The sequence below is a fragment of the Ylistrum balloti genome, unplaced genomic scaffold (assembly GCF_031769215.1).
Source record: "Ylistrum balloti isolate Yb309-2 unplaced genomic scaffold, AGI_CSIRO_Ybal_v1 Utg369836, whole genome shotgun sequence".
Lineage (NCBI taxonomy): Eukaryota > Metazoa > Mollusca > Bivalvia > Pectinida > Pectinidae > Ylistrum > Ylistrum balloti.
Window position 1 is genome coordinate 25,116 of NW_026781996.1, and position 22,772 is coordinate 47,887.

At 35.5% G+C, this 22,772-nt stretch overlaps 1 protein-coding gene across 1 annotated transcript; it reads left to right on the plus strand.

Annotated features, from left to right (window-relative positions):
* Positions 1 to 157: 157 nt before the first annotated feature.
* Positions 158 to 22,185, plus strand: LOC132545269 (tRNA endonuclease ANKZF1-like). The gene is made up of 16 exons (XM_060208943.1): positions 158 to 466; positions 772 to 966; positions 1,845 to 1,939; positions 2,826 to 2,922; positions 4,524 to 4,786; positions 5,169 to 5,284; positions 6,161 to 6,308; positions 6,569 to 6,791; positions 9,104 to 9,349; positions 12,265 to 12,462; positions 12,883 to 13,483; positions 15,063 to 15,174; positions 16,182 to 16,280; positions 18,033 to 18,113; positions 18,914 to 18,984; positions 21,379 to 22,185. The coding sequence occupies exons 2-16, from the start codon at positions 777 to 779 to the stop codon at positions 21,494 to 21,496; spliced, it is 2,658 nt and encodes an 885-aa protein (XP_060064926.1). The 5' UTR covers positions 158 to 466; positions 772 to 776; the 3' UTR covers positions 21,497 to 22,185.
* The last annotated feature ends 587 nt before the right edge of the window (positions 22,186 to 22,772 follow it).

Sequence of the window (22,772 nt, forward strand, 5' to 3'; positions counted from 1 at the left end):
AGCGTAATAATGAAATAATTGTATGACCTTTATGTGAAAATTATACCAATAAGTGAAAAATTAAATGTAAATAATTGATAGATAGTTGTTTAATAATGTCGAATGTCGCAAATGGATTGCAGTCCTGTTTTTAGCCAAGATGGCTGCGCTCAAGTATGGAATAGAATTAAAATCTTAACAACATATTAAATAACCATAAAATGTATTTATCACACTGTTTATAAATATGGGGCCATTGCTTCTCCTATCGATCACATGGTTGTTTTAATTAAGATGTATGTTTCAATTACCATTCATCGAAATTTCACTTAGCATCGAAACTTGCTCTTTCACCTCGATAATACAATAGCCTACAAGGCATTGAGATTGCACAACTGTGACAACATCGCCGGAGAGGGTCTTACAGCACATCGGGGTAGGTCCAACAAAGCTGAACATTTTCGTTAGAGTCGACACGATATATGAGGTAAGTGTAATCGGCAGGAATAATGATATCTCTAATTTAACCACAAAAGTCCTGATATGTAATGGGCAAAGCCTGTGGAATCACAGCAGATGGGTCGATTTATTACTTGTTGTCACTTGGTAATAGTTTTAAAATAGACCACTAGAACAGATGTTATAGTTTTTAGGCACCATCTGAACTGGTATATATGACCTGGTTAGTGGTGACCATATGTGTTAACTTCAGACTATCCAAGTAACATGCAATATTGTGAAAATGATTTACTGATTGGTTTCAAGAAGAGTGTTTTGGATTTTTATTTACAGTAGAAATGGCTTCCACACCTCCTGGTACTCCTAAGAAAATTCAGAAGAGACCGTCAAAGCAGTATTCCACCTGTTTACTCTATAACACTGGACAGGCCCTAGCCAAACTTACAGACCTAAGACTGGCTGCCTGCAATCCTACACGAGAGGGCCCAAGCATTCAGACTACAAATGAAGAGGACAACCATCAACAAGGTACAACAGATGACCAGTATTCAAAATTAAGCCCTATTGATTGAAAGGAATAGTGGCATTTAAATCAGGGTTCAGATTAATATACTTTTATATGTAAACACCTCCTTGCTATCAATTGTTTGTATGAATTGGGTAGGGTAGGGGTGGGGTTCTGTCGTGTGTCTGTTTGTTAAAAAATTGCCTCAACACTACATCTTCTAAGCTGGTGAAACAATGCCAATGAAACTACAAAGAAAATAATGAGAATCATGTGTAGATGTGTAGGGAGTTTTTTCTTGCAATTAAAGTGTTGCCTTGGTAACCAGTTCACTTGACACATGTTTTTTTAATAAACGCTGGATCATCAATCCTGTGATCAGTTTTAATGACACTTGGTTAGGTATTGTAACTTATCAATATAAACATATAGGAAATCATCAAATGATTTATTAAAGGTTTTCATGTAGATGAGTTCTTGTTTAAGGATTACAGGGTCAAGATCAAGTTCATTGTGTTATTTATAGAAAAACATTAACCAATTAGTGCCTTGATACTGTCATCTTAAGCTTTCATTTTTGCAGAGAGATTTGTGTCTTACAGAAGGAATTATATAGTTTTTCATGTTTCATGGTAGGAGGGAGTTTTAAATATAGCATTCATTTGAAATTGGGTCCCAGGTGCAAACATCACTGACACAGAAAGACAAAACAGCCTCTTCATGTAGTTTAGCACAATATTTTGCTAACTGTTGTATCTAATTCCAAATGTATTGAATGATGATATACAAATGTGTGTCTGTACAATCTTTGTGATTGTAAGTGTTAGACACTATTGGTGAACTTAAGAAGCATACGTTTTCTGTAATGTGGTAAATTAAATGATAATTTTGTTACTTACAGAAACTGGGGTTCAACAGAGGGCTGACTATACTTCTATATCTGAGAAAATGTCATGTAATTTCTGTTCAACTGACTTCATTTCTAGAGAGGAGCAGGTAAAACACATGAAGCATAAAATATCTATAAATGATGAAAAAAAGTGCAGGGATTGTATTGCAAAGACAGAGAAACAAAGTGTTTTCCTCTTGCTTGCTTATATCTCAGCTTCATATGGACTTATAATAAACTGAAGAAGGCTTAGTTCCCATAGAGGCAATAGATGTTGCCCTGTAAGCTAAATTTCAAACACCCTGCATCTGTGCTGTGCATTCCTTCAGTTTACATGCCTGTAAACAATTCACTATATCCTAAAAAGAACTCGATAGATCTTTGTCAAATTTCATCTGTAGGATCCCATTGGTTCCTAGTTGACCCTGTTTAAAATCTAATTCCTCTTGTAGGTATGTTTAGGTTTTGCCATAATGTGGTCTGAAGCGTCTTTGGTTGAAGGGGGATCTGTTTTGTATAAACTTTGGGTTTTATCCTCTTGGGTCAGAAGAGAAGAAACCCAGTGTATTGAATACAACAATCATTTAGAAGTCAGCCCATAGCAACTGGTTTAATTTTGAACCTAAAAATATGATTGTTTAAGTTCATTCATCTTATATCAGATTTAAATATATAAGAAATATTTTGGACTGCTTTAAGGATTATCTCCCTTCAACATCAATGCCTTAAAATAATAAAACTTCTCTTTTTTCAATACTTTACTGTTGTAATGACAATATCGGTTTTCTTGAAGGCCTTTTTGACCCAACTTAATTTTCTTCCAATTTTGAATAAGATGATCATGCATGAAGAGGTTCTTTGCTTTAATCAAATTGCTTTGCGTGGAAAAATACTGTATAAACTAACTTACCAGTGTATGTTTTAGTAAAAAGTATTTAAGCCATTGGTTTATGTAAAAAATGATGTGCACTGAAATGAATTATTAACTTTCAGACAAAGCACTACAAATCTGACTGGCATCGCTACAACTTGCGCCTTAAGTTGAGGGACAAAGAATCTGTAACAGAGGCAAAGTTTATAGAAATATCAGGTAATTCAGTTAGCAACTTCGCAAGTTTTAATCCTCAGATACAAACAAAATATTTTGAGGAGTTTGAGTGTTTTCAATGGTCTGAATTTTCCAAATTCTAATAGAAAGGTTTTGTTATGCAGTGACACGGCATCTGTTGTCCAGTGTCAACATTTTCCTTTAAACAACTTCTCAATAACCAATAGACCAAATGTTTTGATATTTGGCTTATATGTCCCTAGGATGACGCTTGACAAAGTTTGGGAAAAGAAATGACCTTGATTTATATTTAAGGTCACAGGGGTCAAATTTGTTAAGACATTTAAATGATTTCTTCTCCTGAACTAAAAGGCCTAGAGGCATGATACTTGGCTGGTATGTTTCTAGGATAAAGCTTGACAAAGTTTGGGAAAAGAAATAGACTTGACCAATTTTCAAGGTCACAGGGGTCAAATTTGATAAAACACTAGTAGTAGTAATGACAGTGACACAGAACTACCGAGTGTAAAAGTCCTAGATGTATGATATTTGGTTGGTATATGTATACCAATTGAGCGCTGCAGGCCCATTGGGCCTCTTGTTTTAGAAAACATTGGCAAACCCAATTGAAGTCAGTTGCTAGACAATACATGGTACACACTTTTTCATGCACAATACACACCTGTTGATAGGCAATATGCCTATTACACAACAGTTTATTATGGCCCTCTGTAGTTTTAGTACCATGAACCTTAATATGTAAACAGGTTGGGTATGTAGTGTTACAAAAACATATACCTTTAAATGGCAATGTATAATTTTTTCAGTGTTTATATAATTTTCTTAAGGATTCTTAATAAATACAAACTGTAGCTAAACTTGAACTAGCCTTGCACATTTTTTAAACTTTGACACTTGTGAAAATGCAAATTTGCATTGTACTAAACACTGGTTCTTGTAAACATGTAACAGATTTTAATGAAAGATTGTTATGTAGTCTTGTATCATTAAGATCTTGGATGAGTTCAACAATGGGACTGATTCAAACGGCAAAACAAACGAAGAATTTGCTTACATACCAAAAATCTTCTTCTCCAGACTTAAATGCTGTAGATTCACCTTTCCATGGACAGAAATGTCCTGAGATGCTTTGTCAAAATTGTAAATTTTGCCAAACCAGAGTGCCTCTAGAGAGGGTTTAAATTTGATACTTTTGGGTAGATTTTATTTTTTCATATAAAAACAAAGTAGTTGCAAAAAAAGCACGACTTTCTAAAGATGCAGGTGACTCTTATTTCCCATAGGCTCCTTATACAGTATCAGAAGCTTTTAGTTTTGAGCATTATTTAATTTTGCAGTGGAATTTTTCAAACTTGGTTTGAGTTATTAACATGGGATGGCAGTTAATATTTGCACATTTTATATTTGTATTACATGAATTTGTAACATAATTAGTTCAAGTTATCTTGAGTTCTATGTTATATTAACAACAACAAACATCTTGTAGAACTGACAGGTAACCAAACAACACCTCCTTCTTTAAAGAACTCAGAAATATTTCAGATACAGCAACAAAATAATAATGAAGTTTTTTTGCATGTTCAAGGAATCGTATTTAAGTAATTTCGTTGTTTGGTTTCTAGCTTGTGTATCCAGCATTTCTGGCTCAGAATCGGAGACTGATGATTCTGCGGATGAGGACGGAGAAAATTCTAAAGTGCGTTTAAAGCCAAGGAGGATAGCAGCCTTCCTCAGACATGAAGGAGACTGTAGTAGTAGTAATGACAGCGAGACAGAACTACCGAGTGTAATCGATGATGCCTCAAGGAAATTTCCCAAATTATTCTTCCGCAATAAAGATGGCGAGCTGATATCAATATATAGATGTCTACTTTACCATAAAAAGGTATATCTCAGGTTAGACATAAACTCATGACAATATTTAAGTTATATTTATTGGTAGCCCTTATGTACTGAAACAAGGACTTGATATGTACCAAAGGGTACAAAAGACACAGAATCTTCCTTCAGGAAATTTGAATAATATGGTATTTCTGAAGTTTTTTAAAATCTTCTGCATTAATATCAAAATAAACACAATGTACATGTAAAGATAGGATAAATTCGTATCAGAACAGGACATTATGCTGGTCAGGTCATTATGCTGGTCAATATCAGTTTGGGGAGTTAAGGAATACCTACCATATAGACTAAACTTGATCAGAAGGATGACAGAATCTAAGTCAAGCTGTAGATGTGATTTATTATTAACATGATTTATTTTACAGAATCAGCCAACATCATTAAATGACTTAGCTACCATGGCAACCAATGCTCCTCACCACATGACCTGGGCTATATTCATGGCTGCTGGAGGCCATTTTGCTGCAGCCATATTTGATAAGTAAGTCAGTTTTTTTTATACCTTACTTACTTGCTTTTTAGACAGAGTTTAGACAACAATAATTATTACTGACATCATGTGACTGGCTATTTAATATAATCGACCACTGTCAGTGTCATATTATGAGAACCTTTCCAAAGATTTGTTTAAAAAAGATTAAAGAGGTAAACTCTCCTGAGAAGTAGAAAATACTACTGTAGATGTAGAAAAATAACTGCTTTTTCTGTTCAGAATATGCATCAGAATATGTTTAACAGGAAATAATTCATTTCCATATATTATTCTAATTTTTTTTACTGAATAACAGATTATCTCTGTTATTTTTGCAGCATACTTTTTTGATATAAATTTGAAAACATAGCTGACAGGTAGCCGTCTTGGATTATGTCAGTGCAAGTTTGTTATTGTTGCTACTTAAAGTGTTTTGGCTATACTTAAGTGAACTTAATTGTTAATTGTTGGGATGGAGATATTTTGATGAACCAAATTTATTTAATCAATTTGTGTCCCCTAATGCTAAGGGGTAGGCCAACTGAGCGGAGTTGTGACCCCTTGGGCCTTAGGGTAGGGCCAAATGAGGAAAATTTCATGCCCAGGGGCCAAGGGGCAGGGCCAAAGGAGGGAAATATGTGAACATATGTATCAGTTCCTTTGAAATCCTTTTTCTTGTTTAGGGATGGCATGTACAGGATTTTGTTCAAATTCAGTTTTACGTATCCTTGGGTGGAAGACATTTAGTTTTGTGTAAATGGTGGGTCTGACCTCCATGGGGATGAGGTGAAGAATTTAAAATGGATATTCTTTAAAACACTTTGAATTAAGTAGTTTCAGCCAAAGCAAACCAGGTAACTGAAACATTCTCTATCTTGTGCACAGGAGTGAAATTCTGGTACATAAAACCTTCCATCGATACGTAGTGAGGGCCAAGCGTGGAACTGCTCAGAGCAGTCGTGATAGTCAGGGAAATGCCCCAAAATCTGCTGGGGCAAGTATAAGACGGTACAACGAAGCAGCTCTCAAAGAGGTTAGTACACAATCTTCAGGGGTCAGTCTTCATTAGTTCATGTTCAGCCCAGTTCATCTCAGAATGAGTCTGTAACAAAGAACTGAGGTCTTAGGTTTTTCAAAATGGCATTGTTGAACTTAAAGAAAATTCTTATTGCTTCACAACTATTTTCATTTGTATTTTTTTCCTAAATCATGTTATCAGAATACAAAATGATGATTGGAAAAGTTCCCAGTGCATGAGACGGAATACATTACTAAACATCTCTTTTACAACAGGAAGTACATGAGCTTATCTCATCCTGGTCCAAAGAACTCAGCAAGTGTGACCTGATCTTCCTAAGAGCTCCTAGTTTTAACAAAAGGATTTTCTTCTCTGGAAAGACACCTCCGTTACAGAAGAAAGATGAACGTATCAGAATGATTCCGTTTGCTACTCGAAGACCAACCCACAATGAAGTCAGAAGAGTGCATGAAGTGTTGTGTTCAGTTGAATGTTATGGTAAGATATACCAGCCATTACTTCCCATTAATTGTTCGTTTACTCAGTTATCGTCATTTTTGAATCAATCTGTTTCCTAATTGAATGTTTGATCTTCCAGTGTGGAAGGGGTAGGGTCCAATATGGGGGATGGAGCCAAATTCTTTAAAATCATTTTTTTCTACTACATGAATATCAGGATTCAGTCCCAATTTGATCTGAAGTATCCTTGGGTAAAGGGAATCTGTTGTTTATTAATTGAGGATCTCCACCCTCTTGGGCAGGGCCCAAAAAGAGGAAACAGAGCATATATTTTAAAACTTGTCTTCTTTAGGAATGCCTGGATTTTTATCAATTTTTTTTATCTGAAGCTGCTTTGAGTAAAGGGTAATCAATATGGATTAAATGGTGGGGTTTGAACCTCAGGAGCGGGAGGTACAATGGCTTGGTGGATGAAATAGACACAAATCTTTAAGTGCTCTCATTTAGTTGAAATCAAGCAATTTCTGGCAAAATTAATCAGATAAATGAGCTGAGTTATACAGGCCTCTTATTTCAAACTAATGTTACAGCATTTAATAATATGGAAGTGATCTCAAATTTACAAAAAATTAATTAGCTGAATCCAATTTGTTTAATTGTAGAACAGCTGAGTGGGCCTCTTCTATAAGTACTCCGGTGATTATTTATCATTTTAATACCCATGGTCTTCTTGTACAAATCTAGCTGGTGGTAAAGTACCACTAAATGCAATATATCTTCATTTTCATGTTGTGTGGGTATTTTAGCTCATATGTCAGCTGTACAACATTAAATTGTTAATATCTAAGGTACTAAGATCAGGAACTAGATGACTAGCTGCAGTTTATTTCAAATGAATGGCCTTGATCAAATTTTGAAGTTACAAGGGTCAAATCAGTCAAAAGTGTAATGGTAGATTCTGTTAACAACATCTTTTATTGATTCTCGTCAGCTCACTTGAGCCCAAATGCTTATGTGAGGTCTTCCAAAGGGGATTGATCAATCCATAGTATGGAGACGATCAGTACAGTACTTATCAATGATTACCATTTGTAAGTGAAACTGAAATTCAAGATGATTGCCATTACCGTCATCTTTTGAATCAATTTTTAACTAATAACCCAAATACTAGTTTTAAGATATCGATGAAACTTTGTAGAAATGATCAATTGATGATTTTGTAAAAATGAGACTGATTTCATGTTCAGACGTAGTATGACATGGCCACCAGAGCAATGATTGTTAAATGTTAAGTCATGAAAAACAAAACTAAGTCCTGTTTGTGGATAAGATAACTTGAAAATGTGCAAATGAAAAGTACAGGGTACTATTAATTTTCTGCCATGTTTTAAGTTACAGTGAAATTTATGATGGTCACATTTACTGCTATTTTATAATCTGTTTTGGCCTGCTATTTGGTCAAGTACTGCTGGGAAGGTATCGATAAAATCCCCTTCTGTGATATCACTGCTGTGATAACCAGAAGTGAAGGCTTTTGGTTTTCATATCAAGTATATATTAAAGTTTCTTTAATAGCACTAATTGATAAAAATGGCTGTTTGAGTTGAATTATCTGCAGTATTTTATCAGTTATTGAGATTTTTCATTAAATTCTTTAAAATAAAATTTCAAATAAGCATAGAGCAACAGTAACCTGATCAGATGAGAGTTAAGGCCTATAATAGACCTCTTGTTTCTCTCAATGCACCATCATGCAAAGAAAGGGTATTGAGTTTGAGTTTGCAATAAAAATAAAAGTTATCAAGATGAACATGTATAGTAAAGTCTTCACATTGTAAGCTGTAGAGCAGGGTAAGCCATGCAGTCCCTTGAGGCCTCTTGTAATGTTATGAATTTGTAAAACTGACTTTTTCTTCCACTGAACTAATATCACCGATTGAATCACTATAATGAATAGGTGAAATATCCAAATGACTTTGTGATATCAATATATTAATGAATTGGTGAGATCACCTTATTATTTTTGTGATACATCTCAGATGGAATAGATAGTAATATAGCATTCCTAATTGGTGATATCACTTATCCATTGCGGCAAAGTCTCCAATTCATGGCATGATATCACCACATGGTTGTGTTTCTGTTTTCGACCTAAAGTAGTTTCAGTACTTTGTTTTTAATAGACTTATTTGGTAGAGCAGGTGCTCTTTCAACGTTTTCTTTTCTGCCTGAGGTTGAACATTTTGAATATAATGATATGGTTAAACTCTCCAATGGAAATTTAAGAAATGTTGATCTATATGTGTACATAAACCTATATAATCCTCTGTGTATTTCATAATATTTTCTAGGTGATGAATCTGAAATCCAAGATTTCATTCCCCTGTCTCCGGCTGTAACCTTCTGCCCAGACACAGGCCATCTGGAGGTTGTTCCTGATGATCCTCCAACATCTCCAAGACACAGAAAAATCAAGGACAAATCAAAGCTTAAAACTTCTCCCTTGGCGAATAATAGCAGTAAAACATCTGAGAGACTGGACTCTTTAGATGACAAATTTAAACCAATTCCCAGGTGCCAACAGCTTGAACTATTAGGTGAGAAGTCATTTAAGACATCTGAGAACAAAGTTAATGAAAAAATTGCCAATACTGAGCATTTTTCATTTTGGAGACATTGCGGATAGCTTGGCTACCGAATACCTATAGAGGTAATTAAAGGGTTTGTTGGGGCACCTCACTTACCATAAAAGGAGCTGAATTTTTAATCAATCCCTACATACAAGGATGATAAGTGAGATCAGATTACGTTTATCAACCAGTTGTACATTACCTCCTACCAGTGAATCAAGGGAGACTATGATTTTCCTCTCCATCTGTCCATCTATCCATCTCTCAGTCTGTCTTTCTGTATACCACGTAATACCAAAGTTTGTCAGTGCTTTAGAGGCTTTATTTATTGAAAGATTCTCAACGAACTTCAAACATTTATATAACATCAAATCATCTGGATGAGTTCGAGTGCCAGGGTTGAAGGGTCAAGGTCATTGTTATCATTTTATAAATGGGATCCCTAATGGGACTTTTATCAATTTTCAAACACTTATAAGTGACCATAATATTTTGAACAAGTTTGAGTTTCAAGTGTTTATGTCAAGGTCACACAGTTACTGTTACTTTTTTCAGGAAAATCATTTCCAGCACTCATATAACTTCATGCCTTAAGAGATTTTCATTAAACTTCACACATTTATAAGTCAAAATATCTCGGACAAGTTTGAATTGAGTCAGGGTCAAGGTCACCATTACTTATTTAGAAATTCATTGCCAGTGCTGTAGCGGCTTCATTCCTTGATCAGTGCTCTAATAATATATTTTGAGTTGTTGCAAAACATAATAACAAAACCTAAGATATTCAGTAATCCGTAAGCTATCAGGTCTGTAGAATATGGAAAGCAACTAAAGTAATACCGCCTGTACAGCTTATCGTAATTCTTTAATTCATGTAAGATGAAACTACTAGAAAACTATGCTATTTTTTAATTTCTGTATTTTCAGCTACCTGGTATTTGATTTGCATTAGTTCATAGTCTGTCTGCAAACAATTATTGTTATCAATATTTCTTGAGAAGTATTCCTTAAGAAGTACTTAATGGATCTTTTTAACATTTTACAAGTAGGTTTCCTTTTGGTCCCTTGTTGTAGCTTTAGATTTTAAGACTGATCAAAAACACAAAATGGCTGACAGGTGTTTGTTATCGCTATTTCTTGAGAAGTACAGGTTGGATCAGGGATGCCAACATGAATCCGAGGGTGTGCTCAAAAAGTACACATCTTCAATGATTAGGACTCAGAAAATATAACATTCCAGTATAATCTGTTATTTGTTAATTACATCTGATGTCAAATTTCTGCTGTTACATTAATATGCATTAAGGTTGAAAAGTATTTGTGTGTGTGGTACAATTGTTAACATACAGTTAGTGCTCACAATGTAATAACTGAAACATTAGTCAGGTTAGGAAATAATCTAGATTGAAGCTGTCTGATCAGCCAATCAAAAGACAGGGAACAACAGAAATTGAAAGAAATTGTGTCTCCTTCAGGTACTTTTAATTGCTTTAGGATTTAATACTTTATAGGTTGTCTATCTGTTTAATGTGTGTGCAGTGTCTACATACCCTGGACACTGGATTTCGGTGCATGCATAACATTTTGGTAACAGCACTGCAAGGATTTGCTCTGAGATGTGTGAACATCTGATTCCTGTGGTGATGAGGCATATTACATAACATTTGTTTCCACACTGAATACACTTGCTTTGTGCAATCATCTGGAAGACAGTGTTTTTATGGTTAGGGCTGTGGAAGAAATGAGCAGTTCAAGTCAGTGGGATAAATCATATTTGTCTATCATCATCTAAGAAAACAGAGACCAGGATCTGCCTCTAAATGGTTCAGATTGCAATAAAGTCTATCTGGTGTGCTTCTGATCAACTGTCAGAAGTCTTGGCAACCAACGGATTGAGACCTTTCTCATTGCATGATCTCAGTAAGAATGTAATGCACTCTTTAATGTGAAATTCCAGTTTTACTGGTTACATATCTCTCTGTAACTCGTCTGTCAGCGATAACAATATCATGGACTTTATTGACCATTTTTGAGATTGGAACAGTGACAGACCTTCCAGGACAGGCATCGTTCCAAAAGCTCTGTCTGCTAAACCTAAATTCTGCCACCCACCTTTTCCCTTTAGCATGTGAAGGAGCATCATTCCCTAGTGTTGCTACCATATCAGTATGGTACTAGACCTTTTTTATGCTAATACTGAATCGCTGCTCTTTCAGTGTTTTGTCCATTTTGCAAAAGTCTTTTGCCATTCTTTAGAGCGCTACCTCTTTGACATAAACTCACCAAATGACACCAGTCTTCGGGCACACAGCCTTAAATGATAAGGGAATAGTAGAGCTGAAGAAGGACATCCCTGCTTAACTTCTTCAATACAAGGCTCACAACTTATCGATCAGCTCTCGTATGTACACTCTAGCATACCATGATAAAGTGAGACAAGGAACGAGGACATTAACAGTACCTGGACTTGAAGCTGTGTATCATCACTCACCATATTATAACTTAATAAACCCATTATGATCTGTTATAAACATTTAATGTTGTCTTGCAGTCAGTATCCAGTAACACTGTCAGTGGCAATGTCTTAATCTGGAACTTTAAATTGATTCAGCAAATTGTACGTTTTGTACAGATTACACTGATTTGATAGATAATGTATTCAAATTGCAGAAAGTCATCTTCCATATAAAGTGTTTGGTTGTTTTTCATGTGGTAGATGATATCTTGCATTTAAAGTTCAAAATATTTATCATATCAGCATGCTTTCTGTAAATTCATTTCTTCATTAAAAAATTAGAATTAAATTGGAAGTAAATTAATGACATTTCACTGTCTTTGGATATATTGTTACTTAGCTAAGTGTTGAAATCTTTGTTAAACAGATGCAATTCATCAGGAGAACCAGTCTTCAGGAGCATCCACTTGCAGTGACACAGATATAGTGGAAACACTGGAGAGTTTGTCTACTGAACATCTGAAGGAATTCAGAGCTACTTGCAAACCTCGACCTCAAAAGCAACGTGCTCGCAAACGACGTCCATCTTTAAAATGTCAAATTGCTCCAGAATCCGATGCCTTGGGTGAGGTTTCATGCGGTTATAATTAGTGTTTTCTTTTTTTTTTATTGGTATAATCCAAAAGTAGTCACACTGACACTGCAAATATTACATGACATGCAAATTGTTTGTTCATGTACCTTGTTTCCTAGTGTTTAGTTACCATGTTGTGTGTTATATAGTCTACGGTCCCAAAATGAACCTGGAGTAATGCACCAAGGACCACAGACCAGCTATAGTGATGTAGTCGATCATTAAGATAATTATACCTGGGTATTGAACCTGCTGGTCGGGTGGGAGGGGTGGGGGGTGTCACTAGATACTAGACAATTGAATAGCATTACTCTGGAAGGTTCAAAACAGCAATAGATACAGGCAAGCTTATTGCAAAAAAAACAGGTAATTATTTAATGGTTTTTTTTGTCTTTTCTATTTTTGATGTAGAAGAAGAAAAATATCACTTGAAGAATTCTCTCTACACTGCCTGTAAAGTTGGGGACTTTGAAACGCTTCAAAATCTACTGGCTGTTTTCTCTTCCGACATGGCCCCGGTGGAAACTGTTCCTGGAGATATTATAGATTCAAGTGGAAAATCTACATCAGTCACCACCTCTGCCCTGGACAGCACTGTAAACTGTTCCCAAACTGAAAATCAATTACCAGTCAAAAGTGATAGTGATCATGAACAAAGTTTCTTTAGAAAATCTAATGATTTGATAGCTTATCCTGGTGCTTCCAAATTAGGAATGGAGGATGAAAGTGAAAAAGAAAACAAAATTTGTGATAGGACCTTGGAGAATTCAAATAAAAACCAGAAGGAAAAACAGGAGATGACTTTAGATATCTCAAATAAAATATGTCAAACACAGCAAGAACTTGGATCAAATTCTAATACTGAAGAAATCTTGTCTCCAATGGTTTCTGTAGCACTTTTAAATGAACCAATAGGAGATCAGCTTTCAACTCTACTCCATGTTGCTGCTAAGGAAGGACATAAAAAGGTGATAAAGGCTTTGTTGGAATCAGGGGCAGATCCTGCAGTCAAGTGAGTATTAAAGTTCAGTATAATGTTGCTTTCTGTCCTATAAACATCCAGGGCCATTTAAGGATGTGCCAGGTTTAGATGGTGGAGGAAATTCAAGTTTCCAGAGGAAAAGCCACCGTCCTGTGGCCGGTACCTGGAGACTGCTCCACAAAGGCCTCTAACCTGCAACCCAGAGTTGGAGGGCAAGTAATAAAGACAGCCAGACGCCTTAACCATTAGGCCACAGTGGCCCTGAGTTTTAAAATGGTGTTTCTGATACACAATGAAATGTTTTAGGTAGACTGAAGTGATGTGGTCATTCCACTGTACATTGGCAAACAGTTTTTAGTCCACCATCTCAGATGATTGGCTGTTTAAATCACTCTTTCTTTCTCCCTTGTCCATCTGTCTATCCGTAAAAGATTCTTAATGTTGCAATTTCTTGAGAATATGAGAATACCTAATGGATCACTCTCAAATTTCATATCATGTTATCCCATAGTGCTTAGTTTTTCCTTTTAATTTTTGAATTAAAGGGCCTTGTGAGCTTATGCCATGGCGCAGTATCCATCGTCCGTCCCTCTGTCCGTCAACTTTTTCCCTGAAAATCACAACTAGTAATAAATGACTTACATGATTTTGACCCAATTTGGTCAGAAGCATCTTTGGGAAAAGACAAACACATTTGTGATGTAAGAATTGACCATTTGGTGTGGCAAACCTCTCTCTAGGGACTTTGAATTCCTTGGTCATATTTTCGAAACAGTTGAGATCCTAGCTAACCTGATAACTTGGTACCAAACTAGAAAGATATAAGAATTTACACATTGGTTTTGCCCCACCAAAGAAGTTAAGTGACTGAGCTGTAATTTGAAAATATCTGAAATACCCAACCTATAGGTTGAAATACCATTGCTAGGCTTTAAGTTCCAATTGAGCAATACAGACCCTATGGGCCTCTTGTATAATTTGTATAAGTAATCCTCATATTGATACATACCTGTAATTAAACAAAGGTGATTGATTATGGAATCATTTTATTTTCAAATGATGCGAAACCTTACTAAAAAATGGAAACTGTAAAAGATGATCTACATCAAAATATCTGTAATAGTGGTGGAGTTAATACCTGTTATTGTCAAATTACTGTTATCAGATATATGATTCAGGGCTCTCACACCCCATTTTGGGACTGGGGCCCGGGGCCCTTAGAATTGGGAAAAATAATGGTGTTTTCCTTAGAATTGGGAAAACTTGGGATATAAATTTGGAAAAAAAGATACTATTTTGTATTGGGAATGGGGCGGAATATCGGCCCCGAATCTGGCAGACCGAGAGCCCTGTGATTGTGTCTTTTTTATACTGTGGGGTGCAGGGGTAATGTCACTTTTTGTGTTATCTTCATTCGATTGGAAGCACTTTAAATTTGTAAGAATAACTAGTATGATAATTTGATTGTATACACATATTGACCATAACTGGCCACCAGGAACTGATAGGCGGAGCCAGAAATGGTCAAATGATGTAATAGACGTATTCTACCTTTTAACAATTTTAAGAATGCATACATGTATTTTACATAATATGTTCCTTTTGTCAGAGATAAGTTTGGAAAGACTCCCTACTGCAGTACATCCAATAAAGAGGTTAGGAATGAGTTCAGGCGATTTATGGCCAGGTTTCCTGTTAAATATGACTATAAGGCTGCCCAGGTGAGTGTTGATGTAAACAAACAAACAAACAAATAAAAATTAAACAACCAGGTGGAAAATATTTCTGTATCAGTCCCACCCAAAATGAGATTAGTGAAGCTTTCCCTGAACTGGCTTCAAGAAAAATTCTGCATTGTAGTAATGTACATCTTTCATTGTAAAATTTTCCAGTTAAAGTAAAGCATTGCCAAACTTTTTTTTGGTGGGAGGGGGGAGGGGAGGGGAGGGGAGGGGAGGGGGATGGGATGGGATGGAATGCATTTGAGGAGGGGTAATATTTTCCTATTATCCTTACCTGAACTAGTTTAGAGGAGTGAAATTTCAGCCGTCAGTATAGTCAAAATAATGTATTCAGGGATGATATTCAGAGACGGACGTAATTATATAATTGAATATTGCCGACTCACAATCCTTCTTTTTGGATTTCTCACTAATTTGGCTTTAATTGAACAATTTGACTTTGTTCAAGTTTTTGTATAATGATATATAGTACATATATTTAGTTAAGTAGTACATGTATCTGTCATTTTAAATCAAGGACATCCTGAAAAAACTGGATCGTAAGAGAAGTGTTTTCCTTCTACATCACTGTTTTCATATTAGACACGATCAGTTGAAGTAACATTTATAAACAGGTATTGAGACATATTTGAGCAGTGACATCTGAGTGATGATGCATTTTTTATCAATCAGATTGTAGTATTTGCAGTGAAAATATCAGTTTTTCCCAGAGTTCATTGCATTACAACTTTTAACAGTATTAATCTTGGCCAGTCTGCATTTAATTGTTAGATTGTTATATATTTACCTTCTTTGTTTAATTTTGATTTAATGTTATAATTTATTTGAAGACTTTTCCTAGATGTCAAAATACTATACACTATCTGTCAGAGTACACAAATGGACAGCTAGAACCCCTGTTCAAAGTGGCATCATTGAAGTATAAAACATTACTGTTATTGATCAAGTAATGCAGAATATCTTCTTTTTCATTGATCCCAAAATAGGTTCCAAGTCCTCTGACAGGGGAGATGGAAACAGAGCGAAGACAGAAGGAAGCAGAGAGAAAGAAAATTCAGAAAAAGGCAAAACAGCAAAAGATGAAGGTAAGTATGGGGATGACCAGAAAAAGCTTAAAAACACTGTCACAGTTTTACTTAATGGTTAAATGGTTCCAATCCAATCAGTCTCCTTTTTAAGCTCACTTGGTCTTAAGAACAGATGAGGTGCCGTGGCACATAGTCAATGATCTGTCAGTTTTTTATTGAAGACCACTAGTCATACCTAAACATCTTCTCTAGGACCCTAAGGGCTAACCTGCAGAACATTATCTACATCTTCATCAAATTGTTACCAAGCTGCTTTGTTGGAACTTGCAGGCCACTTTACTCTCTCGTTCCTTCCCCACTGTCCTGTCAGATGTGTCAGATTTCCGGCCAGTTCCCTCTGCAAGTCTACTTCCTCCTCCATCTCACCAGATTGCTCTGCGTGTTGCACCAGATTGAACAGCCCATCTTGGTGTGGTGAATCTTCTGTCCTTTCTCATCCTTTCTAGACTTTTCATAACTGCATTTTCTCAAATTTTGAAAGTTTGTTATCGTTACTCTTGAGCACTACTGCATAGATCTTTCTCAAATTTCATGTGTAGGTTCTCCTTGGTCCCTTGTTTTGCCCATTTGATTTCTGTACTAATCAGAAGAAACAGAATGTCTTCCATAAACTTTTCCTCGAAAACACTTCTCCTGCTAAACGCCTTAGCAGATTTCAACCAAACTTGGTCTGAAACATCACTTGGGGTAGGGAATCATTGCTCAAATTCAGAAAGTTGATTCAATCCCAAGGGGCCTTGGAGCAGGCCCCAAATGGTTAATTAGGCAATTATTTTACTTTAATTCGCTCCTCTTCCGTAATGCTTGAGTGTCTTTCTATCAACTTTCGTCTGAAACATAATTTTGGGTGGTGAATCATTCCTTAAATTCAGAAACTTGATTTGACTCCTAGAGACTTTCAGGCGGGGCTGCAAATGGGAAAGTTAGTTTTTTTCTTCAAAATGCTACATACCCTTCCTTAATGCTTGAATGGATTTCGACCAGATTTTGTCTGAAAGCTTATTGCAGCCTGATCAAACATTCAACAGGGTAACCACAGTAGCCATGTTGTAACATGATTGCGCAACTGTTTCCATGAACAGAACCTACCATTTGAATTCATCAAATTTGTTAGACCACCATCAGCGAAATCTGTGGTTTGTCAATCAATTTATCGATTGTCAGATGGCTGTTAAGATCCCTGGCCCTCTTGTGTACATATTGTACGGCCCAGCCCCTTTGAGCAGAAGGGGAGGCGTCAAAAAAGGGGAAATAGAGTAAATTATTTAAAATTCTACTCCTGCTGTAGGAATGATGGATTCTGTTTCAAATTCTGTAAAATCCTTCGTCTGTAAGAGTGATTGGATTTTGTCCAGATGTGGTCTGAAGCATCTGTGGGTGAAAGGGAATCAATTTTAGATGCATAGTAGGCCTTCTTGGGCTGAACAGGCTGGGCACAATAGGGAAATTTAAAGACATTCTTTTAAATCTCTCTTTTTTGGAAATGCCTTGATTCTGTCCCCATTTGGTCTGAGTCAAAATGAGAAGCCAGATGAACCACCCCCTCCCCATGGGCCAGAGGTGTTGCGCAAAAGAGTATTTATGTTTGGTCTGAGGCAACCTTGGGTGAATGGGACTCAATTTGTATAAACAGTGGATCTGACTTTCATAATGACCACAGGGCTGACTGAATAATTAAATTAACCAGGTGAATGATACAGGCCCCATGTACTCTTGTGATTTATGGATATTTTTATTTCATTTCAACAGGAAATACATTTAGAAGAAGAAGCGAAGAAAAAAGAAGAAAGGGAAAAAACTCGATTCTTGTCGCTGTCTGATAGAGAAAAGGTATGAGCTCACTTTGAGTGAAGTGTCCGATGTTTTAATGGAGGATGCCTTAACACTAGTCATAAACAACTGATTGCATTTTGACTAAATTCTGGCAAAAGCATCCGAATGAACTCACATTATTATAAATGGTGGGTCTGACTCTCCACAGAGCAAAATATGTGAAACAGAGCAAATCATTTAAAATCCTTCTTCTGGAAAAATGTCTGGATTCTGTTTCAATTTTCATGTGAAACATCCTTGGTTGAAAGGGACTCGTTTTATATTAACTGAAGGTGTCAGCTCCCTGATGCCTTGTAAGGGAAATACAAAAAAATTCACTCATTGTTCTTCTCTGGGAATGCCAGGATTTTGTCCCAATATACTATGAAGTATGCGTGAGTATAGGGGAATTTGGGGGAATTTGTTTTGTATGAATAATGAACACACACACCTTCCACCATTCTCTTACCCCTTGGTTGAATGGGAATCAATTTTGTGTGAATTTTGGGGTTCAACATCTAGGTCATGTAAGGTCCCCAAATAAAACATTTTTTTAAAATCCTGCACCTTTAGCAAGAATGCCTTGATTCTATCGTACCGTAATTTGGTCTGAAACATCCTTGGATGAAGGGGAATTGATTTTGTATAAAAAGTGGGTCTGAATTTCTAAAGATCAAATACCCAACAATTTTGGACATAAAGATCCCTCTGGGATCTCATGTTTTAATGTCAAATCATTCCTTGCCTTGACAAATGCTGATTAAGTTTTCTCAACTTTTAAATAAATGTTTGTGTATAACATTTCTTCTTCCCTTTAGCGAGCCCTTGCTGCAGAGAAACGTTTACTGAAACAGACAGTAGAAGAAGGAGGGTCAACGCCCATTTTGAGGTACGGTTTTTGGAAAATTATGAAATACAATCTACACCTGTTATGTTGAAGCTTCAAGTTATTCCTCACAAACAAATCCTTCCCATCGATGGATAAAAACAAAGTCTAATAAGATTGTTTGATAGCAGTGTCCGAGCTTATTGATTTGTCTGCAACTCGAAGAACATTCTTTTTCTGAAGTAATAGATCAATATAGTTGTTATTTTATGCACAGAATTTCAAATTTTCTGTTATTTTGATAATGTGTATACACTTCAGTAGTAACCTGTATATCAGTTTAGGAGAAAAAGTGTTAAAATTGATTTAGGTGTGATCAGCGGATATCATGTGGAAGGCTATAAAGAAACTTCATGTTTGACGTCTTGATGTGCTCTTATCATTAATTAATTAAATACAACTGACGTTGTCTTCAGATAAGGTTGAATGTTTGAACAAAAGATTGAGAGACAGGAGGAAACATCGATTAAATTATAAAGTTGAATTGTTAAAAAATTTACATATGGGTAATATATTTTAGAAAAGACACTTCAATGTTATGAAAATTATCTTAAAATGTTGTTTTACTCTGCCATATGTAGTAAACAGTCTGTGATAGAGGATTTAATGGACATAGGACACATTTTTTCTCAATTCTATATCTTATGCTAATATGACATAATTTACTCGACTTGTCCCTTTCTGCGCCTATGTACCAGACCTACCAGTTATTTAAAGCTAACTGATAACTGAGTGTTCTGAAAATGCATATTCTGTGGGTGATAACGAGGCTGACTGACTTGTGACGTCACAGATGACCTCCTTAGAAGTTTTTATAACACAACCAGTATTAGATTAGAGTATGACGTTTTGATGACTATACGGTTAACTTCATTGTACAACACAACAAGTAGTGGATTAGAGTGTGACATTTTGATGACTTCATGCTTTCCTTCATCAGACAAATGACTAGTGTGGAGCGTACTAGCACTAACATACGTAGTATATGAGATAGGAAGGAATCGACCACCTTTATGGCTGTACTATAATCCTATGTACACTAAGTTCGAAAATAGTGTGACGACATGGTAAACAGTTTATAGACTGAAAAATACACCGGATAGTAACAATGTATTGTAGTCAATTCGACTATGCTTTATTTAACACTTGGTCATAGATATGGAAGAGTCTGTGTTCCCTTCGTCCCTGTTAAGTACTGGCCCACTGCGGCACACCCAGATGGCTTCCTTAACCCACCACCTAAAAAGGTTGTTTTCCCTGTCAACTATTTTGGAATTTCCACAGTCAATGATATGATTTTCCAGTGTGAAATGATCTGAGAGTGCAGATTTATTAATCAGGGACTGAGAATGTTTACAGTCTGATCTAGTGAATCTTTTGGCTTCTTGGGATACTTCCTGTCAATGGCTGGCTACTGTAAAGTTAGGACATATTTTTTATTTTTCAAACATCAAATTGATTCTTTATTCATCACTAAATGATGGCAGTATTTTACATTACTTGTTTATTCATACTGGTTTGTGTGATAAACATGTACATCAGAACCTAAACAACTAGAGTTTTAAATAACATATTGATTAAAGATCAGTACATTCTTAAAGGAATGTTTAAACACAGACTAAGATATATTGAGTGCATGCTTTAAATGTGATCTTTCCATCCGAGGGCATAAAAATGCACTTGTAAACAATGATATTTGTAAACATCAACCCTTGTAAGCAGTAATATTTGTAAACAACCTTTGTAACTAAGTGTTATTTTAATTTTTGACCATGTTCTTTTACCTGCATTTGAAAACTTTTAACAATGGCCATAACTATCGCATCATAAAAGGTATGGTTGTCATGTTTGGCATGTGTGTTCCTTGTGACTTTTAACCATGTGACCTTTACAGTGACCTTTGATGTACATTTGAAAAACTTAAACATTGGCCTAAACTATTGCACTGTAAGTGGTAGGCTTTAATATTTGACAGAGTTATGCCCCTTGAATGTAGAAAATTTCTGTTAGTTCATTATTTCTGTAATGGGTTCACATACTGAACAAATTGCAGTTTCGATCATTATCTCAGTATACAAGCACATTGTGTACATAAATGTGAATTCAGATCTCAATGAAGACAATAATGTTTCACAAAATGTGCATGTAACTAGCACATGCTTTACACATTAATATTTACTGTCCCACTTAAGAATTTTGTTGCAACAAGGAACATAGTTTTTACAATTTATTTGGAATTATTGTTGTTGAAAAGTGTTTACAGGTGTTGTCAAAAAGTGTTATTCTTGACAAAAGTAATTTACAGATGTTGTTTTAAGTTGTTTAAAGTGTTTCTTGTTTACAAGTCTTATTGTTTTAATATTTTGTCATTTACAATTGTTGTTATTTTGTTTACAGTCGATGTTTCCAGTGTGGCAGAGATATAACTGGAAAAGTTCCATTTGAATATTCCGACTACAAGTTTTGTACGACTAAATGTTTGAAGGAACATCGTCTATCAAATGCCAAAAAATAGAAATCATCCTTAACTTGGCAGTTTCCACGAGAACATAACAAAACAAAATTGTGAATAATGAGAAACATTTCCTGAGAAACATGTCCAGATGAATTTCAATTGTGACTGAACAATTCTAGATCACCATTGATCAGAAAGATGAATAAATTTAATGGCTGGTCAGCTTATTCTGTGGTAAAGGGATAAGATTGATTTGCTGTAATTTTGAACCTGTCTTACCACCTAGGTTTTCCTCAAACACTCCATGTTTCTTCATACAGTAAACATTGAATTCCAGTGAATTCTGTTTTCATCGGTGGACACCAGGCTGGTGAATTCTGTTTTCATCGGTGGACATCAGGCCAGTAAATTCCATTTTGATCAGGTGCAATCATGATAATGATAATAATCTTTGATGGTTATGATGTGCTGCTGTTTTGATGACTGGTGCATGGAATATGTGTTGTAAAATGTTAAATAATTGTAGTAGTAATTGTATGTATTATGTATTATTTATATATGTGTCAGGGGCATTATTTAAATAATATGATAAAGTAATTGGTTTACGTGAAATGTCATCATGATAAATGATTATAATCTTTGATAGTAATTATGTATCCTGTCATGATGATAAGTATGTTGTGAACTTATTTATGTTTAGTATGTGGTTGTGTGATTGTCTGAATGGAAATGTGTGTCCTGTGCTTAATATATCTGATATTGATGTAATAAAATCACTGGCGAAAGATAAAATGTCTTCTTGTTATTCCTTCAGTCTCCAGAGGTAGGGGAGATAATCACCCAAATCTGAAATGAGAATGACATAAATAGACGCCAGTAGTTTGGGTGGCTTTGGGTGTGTTTTGAGTGATTTGGATTAAGTTTTTGGTAGTTTTGTGTATTTCTCACACCCAGATGAGAATAAAAAATCGAAATTATTGTTCTTTCATCTATTCGCCCAGATAAGAAAATAATTAACAAATATTTACTATCATTTTTTCACCTGAAAAGATGACATAAATGTACACTAATTAGCGACCTTAATTTTCATCTTTGCAAAGTGAAAAGACAAAAATTAAGGTCACTTGTTGGTGTGCATTTATGTCGTCTTTTCAGGGCGAAAAAATCAACCACCGTAGATAAAGACAAGTCCGTCCTTATCTTTTCCAACTCTGGTGGAGATGGTAAATATGTCTTTGTGATCGGATTTGATAATCTCTAACAAATTCATCATCGCCTGAAAACAAAAACAAGTTGACAGGATAGGTGACATCTTTACAAATATACCGTGTGATAA